Genomic DNA, 10,876 nt, shown 5'->3' on the forward strand with positions numbered 1-10,876 from the left:
TTGCCTAGCTTAATACCGTAATACATAAATAGCAACAGCCCCAGGGTTTAAAGAGATTGCATATAAACTCTCTGTTCTGACATCTTTAAACACTGTTTACCATTCCCGAGTTAAGAAAAAAAGAAGCCTCAAGCTAAGGTGGGATACAGTTTTATGAAGCAGAAACTTTGTTGATGCCATAGCATAAGAAAGTTTTATCAAGAAGGTGTATTAGATTCAGCTCTGAAGTCAATAAAAAGAAGAAAATCTGAGATCACTGGGTGATCACAGTGGATTGATATATATGCAATTTAAGCACCTGCAATTGCCAATAATCAGTGTATGTTATTCTGTGTGGCAGGGTGTAGGCTAAGGGAGGAGTGTTAAGTAGAACATAATCTTCTCACCACTTAATTATCCAGAAAGAGCTATGTTACATTCGGAACCCTCTTCTTGGTTGAAATACCTTTCTACCTGCAAGCCCCTTAAAACTGTAAATGTTGTATTTGGTCGTCATTTTATTGGCAGTGGGATCTATCACCCAGAGTGTTTGCCTAGACCGCAGAACTGACTTCTGTTCCCAAATCTGTGCTCTCATTAGGGCAAAACACTTCAACTCTCCAAGCTTCTGTTCCTCCTCACACAAACCAACAATCATTCACTTCTTTGTTTTCCCTGCAAAGGAAAAACTGCTTTTAGTGCTCCTGTACTTGGCAAAGTGAGGCAGTTTCTTGGGCAGTGATTTCAGTCCTACACAATGCAAGATCTGACATTTTGAAAAGAGCAGGGCAATGGGAAAGCTTGTCAGTATGTGCAGGCTCTAGCTTCTGCTTATTTTTATGTGACAAAGCTCCACCCAAGATTGGAGCCTGGTGCACACAAATACAGAGGCAGTCTGCACTGAAGATTTTATGTGATAGTCAAAGGGTAGAAGAAAGGAAGTATATTTCTATTTTATACATGGGAACTGAGGCACAGAGATACTATGCTTTGCTTGAAGTTGTACAGGAAGTCTGTGGCAGAGCCAAGAACTGAACTGAGATCAGACATAACTGCAAGCCTGGCCTTCCTCTAAGTGCTGTTGGCTTTGTCTTGCTGGTCATGTGAGCTGAATTGGCTCCCTCAATATTGCTTCCAGTGCTCTCTATCTCTGTGTTCCCTGTGTGAGCCTGTTTTTCTTCAGAAACCTAGGAGTAAAACCTACAAATGATAGATAACCATGACATCTGTGGAAAACGCTGCATTTTAATGAATATAATATGATAAAAATTTAAGCATAATTTCTTATTGAAATTATGGGGAATTCCATCTAAAACTTTATTACATAATCTGGCTTTTCTGGTTTTAACCTGTCTTAAACAGATTATATGGCAGTCTGAAATTACCATAGAATTGTCATATCCTACTAGAAAATGAAGAGATGCCCTTGAAAATTTTCTCCATAAAATCTGTAAAAGCCAGTAGGCAAAGATTTCTGTAATGCATGTGGATTAAAAGTCAGTGATTGTGCTGATATCCTTGGCCTCAGTCCAGAATTAATGAGCAATAATGGGATAGGCCATAATAAAACTGTCATCCAATGCTTTTATTTTTTGTGTCGTGGAGTACCCTTTGGTAAGTGTGTCTGTCTTTGCGGAAGAAAAGACTTTAAAATATTTCTTGGTTTCTTTTGGGATACTTAAAACAGCACCAGCACCAGTTCATTCCTACACCCCTGCCAACGCTGAGCCTGCAAGTCGCCCTCCCTGGGTAACAGATGACTCCTTTTCCCAGAAATTTGCACCTGGAAAAACCACCACCACTGTCACAAAGCACATCCTACCAAGGGGTACTCCAGTACCACCTCCTGCCTCAACTTCTGCTTACGCATCTCCAGTTTCAACTTCTTCCCAGGCTCCTGCAATAGCCCGGGGAACAGTTCAGAGGGCTGAGCGTTTTCCAGCCAGCAGCCGAACTCCTCTCTGTGGGCACTGTAACAGCATAATTCGGTAAGGTCATGAGGTTTTGAAGAGGGATGAAGCAGAAAAAAAAAATCAGACTGGTTATTGTACATTAATATACAGTACCAGAGCCTAAGACTCAGTTAAATTACCCAGCAGGGATGCCTGTTGTCTGCTTCATTACTTTAACATTTCCAGAGCTCATTTTGCTATTGTGTGGTTCACTTTTTATCACTGCAAAGTTATACGTGCTAATTGTTTGTTTCTTGGATGCTGTGGCAAATCACTGTTTGTTTTTCAAACAAGTTTCTGGTCCAAAGGTACCCCTTGAAGGTGCTACATACAACTTCATTGGGAGAGTTGGGGGGGTGGGGGGGAGATTATGGCGAGAAAAGGAACAAGACATCATTTTGGAACAGCAGCCAAATGTAATTGTTGCTTTTGTGTCTGGAGAAAGATAATGCCTACACTCTATTAGCAGTGATTCATAGCATGCCTCTCCCTTCTCCTCTCCCAATTCATTCTGCTGGACCAGTGCCCATTGTTACCCTGTGGACTGCTAACCAACTTTAAGTAATCCATGTTTAATGACAGTCTCCCCCATAAAAGGAGCTAGTTTGGTGATGTGGAACTGCTGATTATTGCCCTTTATACATTCTGAAATGGAAAGACTCCAGTAATAATCACTATATCTAATTACAATCAAGCGTAAATCACTAAGATGAATTTGATGTGTCTTCCATATAATCAAACAGCAAGTTGTCATCTGATAGTCTGACATTTCTAGAACATGCCGCATGCAGTGATCTCTCAGATGAAACGAAGGCAGGAGACTTTAGGAGCTATTGTGAGGTGTGGGTGTGTAGGTTTGGAGATTTGCCTGCTTTTTCATGCTTTCAAATAGTAGCATTATCTTCTGTGTTACAACCCTTGGCCTTTTCCTGTTGTCTTTGCAGCTGTTTAGAAAAACCACTTATAGCTATGCAGATATGAAAACAATTGGTGATTTTTCCAACAGTTGTCTGTAAATCCAATGTATATGACTAAACAATAATGAAATATTTTAACTAATTGGCAAGGTGTTTGAGTAATGACCATTTCTGTTCAGGCTTCTGGGTCTTAGTTTAACATGCACCTTCATGGTTCAAGTAGAATGCTTGTTATACATGTATGCGGTGTCTAACAAAGTGGGTTTGTAATCAGGGTCATTCAGTCTTTTTGCAATACAAGTAAGATAATTACGATTGTTTACAGGGGTCCTTTCCTGGTAGCCATGGGTCGCTCTTGGCACCCAGAAGAATTTAATTGTGCTTACTGCAAGACATCCTTGGCTGATATGTGCTTTGTGGAAGAGCAGAATAGTGTGTACTGTGAGCGCTGTTATGAACAGTTCTTTGCACCAACCTGTGCCAGATGCCACACTAAGATCATGGGGGTAAGAGAACAAGCTTAACCCTTTCTCCAACTGTGTGGTTCACTGAAATAGTGAAATAGTTTAGACTGTAAGCAGTGAATGTAGATATTTAATTATTTCCCCCTTTTTAATAATAATTTCCCAGCCTGTTGATTATTTAGAACGAGAAACATACTATTTTATAATAATTTTTATCTATCCGAAATCTTGGATATTTCTGTACGTTATTCAACTCATAGACAGAACATGTAATCTAATTACCATCTCACTGAGTGTAAAGGAAGTAATGCTTTCTGGATAGTTTTTTGCTATCCGATACACACTATGTTACTTTTATCTATCTTTTCCTTGTATTTATAGTAAAAGACTTGAACTTGTTTTTTTTTTCTTATACAGCACTTAGTCTAAATTTCAGTGGAGAAGTCAGTGATCTTGGGGAGAGGCCCATTGCTCTTGCTGCACCTCACTGGTAGCTAGCAACACTGCTGCCAAGAGGAATTCTGCTGACTTCTTATAGTTAAGAAAATACAGAATAAATATGATCTGAATTCCAGAAAGGCAAAAATAGATGCCACTTTTGTCTTATGTACTCATGCTTAGATACAAGTAAGTTTCTCTACATATACCTTAGATGGTGATGATCTTATGGAATACCATAAGATAATTTTAGCAGTGTATTTATGCATGCAGTTGTAGTGAATATATGACATGATTCATGCAAGGAGTAGCACACTGTTTTTTCACTGCTTAGCTGTCACCTTTTGACATTGTCAAAATGTTGGCATTGACAGACTAGGTGCTTTTCTCTGCAATTGCCAATTAGGGATGGCAGCATCAGACATCTATGGTGAAGCTCTGGCTCCAACCAAGTCTTGTTTGCTACCTCGGCAGTAGGAGTCATTTTACAGCAGAGTACTGACTTAACTTACCTAATTAATGCTGGCACAAATCAGTTCCCCATTATGGATTTTCATCAGGAAAACAGCAAAGATGCCAGCTGCCTCTATTTATATTAATAAGATTTCTCAATCTGTTTTTTGCTTCATAGCTCAGTGAGGTTCATAAATGGATCCAAACCTATTTATCAGTGATAGTTGTTTTGCAAACAGTAACAGAAGTTAATGAATCTCAAATGGTGATTCTCTAATGAGATATATGGCAAACATAAATTAGACTATATTGTCTATTCACTGGATTGAAAGCATGGAAGAGGACTTCAATCCCTTTTGTCGTAGTCAATGGAGATTAAAAATAATCTTTAAAAGAGAATCAGTCTATGTATATAATTGGAAGCAACACAAAATAGGATCTAGATTCTCAGCTGGCGTAAATCAATCCTGATTCACTGAAGTTAACAAAGTTAATTTACACTAGTTACACAGCTGGCCTTTTGACAGAGATACACTGTCAAACGTTGTCTTGGGCAAAAGATTGACAAATTAGCAAGTAACCATGCATCAGGGTTACATCAAGGTTACAGCATCAAGGTACAGCAGCTTTTGGATCTGGAGGACTTCTGTATGACAAGATAAGAATGAAGCAGTAATAGAGATTGCTCCATACTGGATAGAAGAAAGAAGCTGATAAAATCTGGATACTCAGTTCAAGAGAACATCAGTTGCACAGAATTTGGTTTTTTGTGATGAACACATGGCCTAGGAACAGACATGAAGACTCGTTTTCACTAATCACATAAGTTAAAATCTAAGAAGCTTTTTTTTTTCTTTTTTTAGATTTTCACATTAGTTTGTGAAGCATTCTTGTGAGAAGCTTAATCACTTATCCCCTGCATGCATTTCTTGGTCTTAGAGACAAAATTACTCTTTAAAATTTATTTAACAAATCATACTCTTGCATTGAAGAGTTCATACTAGTCGTGTCAAAACAGAGACGAAAATAATCAGAATCTTTGTGCAGAATCTCTCCTGCAACAGCGACTGGGCATGTTGATACAAACAGCTGGCTTAACTATGTTGTTTCATTTTGGCAAATACATTGTTCTAGAAAGTTTGCAGTCCTATTTCCTCTTTCTTTCCAAAGGAGCCCAATTTCTGTCATACTTCTTTCTTTTAAGGAGGGGAATTGGCTGATACAGAAAGGAAAAATTTAGAGCATCTCTGCCTTCTATTTTTCTCCGGTAGGTAGTTGCAGGGCATGCTATTCTGCAGGAGATGTTTTGGTTTTTTGTTTGTTTTACAGGAAGTGATGCATGCCCTAAGACAGACTTGGCACACAAGTTGCTTTGTCTGTGCTGCTTGTAAGATGCCATTTGGGAATAGCCTCTTTCACATGGAGGATGGGGAACCTTACTGTGAGAAAGGTATGGCAAAGTGGACAGTTCTGCTCAGTAATCATGTGCTTCATGTTGTATGGAAGCAACATAAGAATAAAGCAGCTGATGAACAAAGTAAAATCAGTCACCCATCCAGCATTGATTTTGTTTCCACTCTCTGCATATACGAGTGTTTCCTTCTCTGTATTTTTCTCCACTTTATATGATAGACTGGCAGAGCACTAATCTTTTGCCTCTATGTCTCAGAATGCCTTACCTCATTTCTCTCCCTTACATATTATGATACTTATCTTCCATTTCTCTCCATACACTTTTTTCCCTGTCCCCCTCCCTTCCCTGGTAGATTCTGTTCACTAGAAATCTACACATTATGGGGTGAAAAATTCTTCTTTTAGGATTCTGGTAGCACTTCTATACAGTATGTGTGGGTTGCTGCCCACATTCTCACTACTAAGCTGCTTGAATTATGACCTCTGATACTGCTACCTCACCCTAAAACTGATCAACCAACATATATGAAACGAGAGCTCAGCTCAGATGTCCAGCACATGGTAGTGCAGATTTTGTCTTCTGAGCGCTGCAACAAATGAACTGCTTCTTGCCAACTAAGAAAGGAAAAGGCCAGGTTTTCCCAAACTATGGAAAGGGTAATATGGTTTAATAAATGGTGCTTGCCATGCAAATGAGTTGCCTGACATGGTCAGGAAGCAGTTTAAATTTCCCTCTGTAAGCCCTGCCTTGTCCATTTAAAGAGCTTCTGGCCTACTTCTCTCTGGAGATTCCTTCCTTATGGTTGCGCAAATCGAATTTTACAAATCGGAGTAACTGTTAGTGAAGAATGAAAACCATAGAGCATGACTAACTTGGCACCTATCCTTTAAAATTGGAGGTTTTGCCATAACCTGTAACGACTCTCACGAATTCCATATACCCTTAGAATTTCTGCTAATCTTTTTCAATGTTAAGTCTTTCCAAACTGCACTTGATATTCAAAGTAAAGATGTATTATCCAGCCAGTATGGGGTTTCCATAATATTCTCTCTTAATGCAGAGAGAACATAAATCCAGTCATGGAAACTTAAACTATGCTTCTGTACCACCCTTAAGGAAACACTCACTGGCCATTAGATTGTGTTTTGTGTGACCATATTTGTCCTTATGAATAGCTTCCACACACATTACAGCTAATTTAAAACTAATGTGAGAAACATAACCTCAAATTTCATAAATCTTTTGTTCGTTTGCTATGTTTGTGATGACAACCGTCGTGCTGATATGGGGTTTTGCACTGAGTTTGTATTTAAATAATGAAAGAAAAGAAGCAAATTTCAGTGTGAGTGTTTCGTGAATGTAGTGGATAACTCTGAGCAAAAACAATCCAAAAATTCATCCACTGGAAACTTTCTGTTTCTCTTGGTTTTAATACGATTGCGTTAAGAGTTTGTTCTAAGTTTGCTTTTTGTTTTATTTTAGATTATATTGCTTTGTTCAGCACAAAATGCCATGGCTGTGATTTTCCTGTTGAAGCTGGAGATAAATTCATTGAAGCTCTTGGACACACTTGGCATGATACCTGCTTCATTTGTGCTGTAAGTTCTATACCAAATACTGTCTCATTTCTTTATACTCATAAATTGTGAAGTAACATCAGAAGACCTGAAAGCAGTAATGACTAACATATGCCTAAGGATGCAGAGGGATTGAATTTCATTTTTTACTTGCATATGGAGAAGGATGGGAGTCATTTCTCTTCTCCATAAACTTTTACTAGAATTATTAAATTTGACCATCACAAGTGAGTGCTTTCTAATAAAACATCCAGTTTTAGAGAGTACATACAGTAATACATAGGACTATTGCTGTTACTCTTTCCAATGTTTACCAAATAAAGATAAAGCAGCATTTAAAATAAATTAACTCCATACTGAACAGTATAGCCATAATCTTACTTACAAAGCAGTGCAGTTTGTATTTCCCTGCAGAATGCTTGTTGAAACTTGCAAAAAGGAGTCTGTTTAGAGAGAATGAATAGTAATTAGCATAGAAGTTGGTCAAACTCATCAATCTGTGATGTGCGTACAGCTATATAGTGTGGACATATTCCCACACTCTGCCCACAAAGTAGTAAAATCCATATGATAAACAGTACTTTTCATATGGTTCTAATACAGCTGTGCTGCTCTACAACATATTATTCGTAAGGTAATAATATCTAGAACCTCTAATTAGCTAAAAATAGTATGTTGGCCACACCAAAAACAACAGTGACAATTTCTAATGTTTGTTGAACTCTAAAATTTATGTTGAAGAGTAGAAAGTATAGAAATGTTTATAAATATCTAAAGCTCAACTAGCTACTGGTCTTTTAAGGGTACATGGAAGTGAGTGACACAAAAGTGTCCTGTGAAAATTGAAGTCTTTTTGAAATTCTAACGTAGAAAGGAATACTAAGACAGCAAGTTTCCTTCACAAACTAACAGCTATTAGCCACTTATAAAAGACACTTTCTCTGAATATTTCATGTTCTTTTTTATTTGTTCATTTAACTGCATTCTTATGTATTTATTTAAATTAGCAACCCAATTTTCTGTGGAGGTGACAGCTTTGTTAATGCAGTTCTCACAGTGTTTTTTGTTAGGAGCTAACTTTATTTCTTTCAGTGGGTTAAGTCAAATGCAAATAAACACATGACTTAATTTCTAATATGTTATCATCATATCTTTTCACGTGATTTTCCTTCCATCACTGATGTTATCACTCACTGGTCTTAAGCCTGCCATAAGCATTAGGGACAACATTTATTCTTATTCCTAGATTCTGATGTGTTTACTTCCTTAAGTGGTTCTAGCCTTCTAGCCTAACTCTGACCTTGCAAGTGGTGTTGCACTACCCTGTGTAGATATCTGTACAATTCCAGTGCAGTTTAAGCTGATCTAAACCTGGGCTGCCCTGCCTCGGCCATGCATTCTCACATGCTTTGTTATGTCAGCACCGGCACTTATGCAGCCAGGCAGAGAACTCTATGGGTTGAAGAATAACCTGGTAAGAATAAGTAATTAGTTTTCAATGATACTGGCTGTCTGAATGACTCACTCCTTGATCACATAAGCACCCGTACCAAGACAAAGTAATAATAGGAATGAGTATCTAATGGTACCATGGCAGGATGGTACCCCCGGGACCATGGCACCTAACCAGAGCTTTTATAAAATCATACGTTACAAGGATCAGAATCTAGGTCTTAAAGTCTGAGCTAGCTGCATGTGCTCGAATGTACCACTATCCTTTGACAGTCTACACAAGCACTGCTGGGACATGCCGAAGCTGCCTAGGGGATCATGTACCCAGACTTCATTTTAACAGAAACTAGTGAACTTAGAGGGTAGTGGTGGCAGGAAAATACAGAGAGGAGAGCTGATGGAAACCAGAGCCTAACTGCAACATGGACTAGGAGAACTACCAAGGCATGCACTTTGATCCAGGAAATAAGATGTACTTCTGCCAAAGAAATGTGCAGGCAAGAAGAGAAATACAGTTGAAACTGATAATCACGTCTTTCTCTTTTTTTTTTTTAATGATTCCTGATTGTATTTATTATTAATTTTAGGTATGCCATGTGAATTTGGAAGGTCAGCCATTCTACTCCAAGAAGGATAAGCCACTGTGCAAGAAGCATGCCCATGCCATCAATCTTTAAAAGAAGAGTTGGCAGTCAGTAATGCTGGGGAAAAACAGATGACTAACTGGGCAATTATAAAGTTGATAACCATGGCTAGCATTTCTCTTGGTAAAAGCTAGGAAGTTGATACTTCTGAAGTTTAACTTTAACTTCTCTCGTAAATGCAGAACATGTTTTTGCAAGGTTCATACAAAAACCTACTGAATGAACAGTCAAAAACAAATTATTTAGTCTATTATTAGAGCAACAGTTGGGGGGAAATATTGAAATTAACTAAAAACTGTAATATAAAAAGTAATGCACAAATACAGTTTCAAATGAACTACCCACAACAGTTTTACTGCTTAGACCACACACTAGTGTTTAAGAACAACTGGAAAAGTCCTTTTGTAATAAGTCATTTTCTTTCACAATAAGAATGAATAAGTGCCACATATACAATAATCTGTAGAACCAAAGGCTGTAGCTTTCAAAGGGAAATAAATAGATTGGGGTTTCCTCTATGAAAAGTGAGTGCTATTCTGCTATTCCATTATGTTGTGGTGCTACCTCATAGCATCAAATATTTTAGATTCTTTCCAAATAATAAGTCTGCCTTGAATCCATATGTAGCTGGGAAGCCTAGGACACGATCCGTAACTTAGTTTGAAAATAAAGTGGAAACAGAATTAATTCCTTCCATAACCCAGAAAGATTGAGAAAAGCATGTTGGGTCAACCTTGCTAGTGCACTTGGCTTATACATGCACAGTAGATTAGTTCACTTTCAAATCATAATGGGAAAGGACAACTGGCTTTCTCCAAATTGTTCTTAGACTGAATGGAATAGAGCTGGCTGGAAAGGACAGCTTTTAATTCAAAACCAGTTTTCCTTTCCTCTTGTGGAAAAAAAATACTCAACAATTGCTTTGGTTTCTAATTCCCACTGATATCAGTGGGAGGTAGGAATCTACATCTGGACCTTCACATTGATGAACACAGAAGACACACATCCATCTAGCACAGCTAGGAAGTGGGAGATAGCTTGCAGAAGTTCCTTACTCTATCCCACATATTTAGGAAAAGGGCATCTTTTTTTTTTCCTATAGTAAATTATCATTGATTAAAAATTCATAAGGCAGCATAACACCACAGGCACTTACTCTTTATTACTTTTGTTAGTTTAAATGCAACACATCCTGAATTGTAGTAGTATTTGCCATTGTAAAACACTAGATAGGCTCTGACAATTAGGATAACCATAAGGTCATCTTTTCTAACATTTTAAGAACAACTTTCTAGTCGTTCAAACAGTTATTTATAAAACTTTTTTTTTGCAAAAGAGCAATACTTGTAATACTGATAATACTTTTGAGTTTTTAATTTTAAATATCAATGACTTGTATTGGAGACAGCACTTCTGTCTGATAGAGTTAAAATGGAAAGTCTGATCACTATTCAAGTTTTATTAATTTGCTTAAGTGAGAATTACGATGTGTGTGTTGACAGCTTGCAGTACTGACAATTTTGACTTAGTGTTTCTGAGGCTGAGGATGCATTCTGTGGGCCACATTCTGGTGCCATTTGCACCCT

At 37.8% G+C, this 10,876-nt stretch overlaps 1 protein-coding gene across 1 annotated transcript; it reads left to right on the forward strand.

The window, feature by feature from the left end:
- Nucleotides 1-1,666: 1,666 nt before the first annotated feature.
- On the forward strand, nt 1,667-9,689 carry LOC104079784 (LIM domain-binding protein 3-like; the record flags this gene model as incomplete). Its single annotated transcript, XM_009581939.1, has 5 exons — nt 1,667-1,967; nt 3,174-3,354; nt 5,533-5,653; nt 7,100-7,215; nt 9,234-9,689. Coding segments are annotated over 5 exons (809 nt in total), but the record flags the coding sequence as incomplete, so codon positions are not given.
- Nucleotides 9,690-10,876: the final 1,187 nt, after the last annotated feature.

This window comes from Fulmarus glacialis, unplaced genomic scaffold (genome assembly GCF_000690835.1).
Source record: "Fulmarus glacialis isolate BGI_N327 unplaced genomic scaffold, ASM69083v1 scaffold5980, whole genome shotgun sequence".
NCBI lineage: Eukaryota > Metazoa > Chordata > Aves > Procellariiformes > Procellariidae > Fulmarus > Fulmarus glacialis.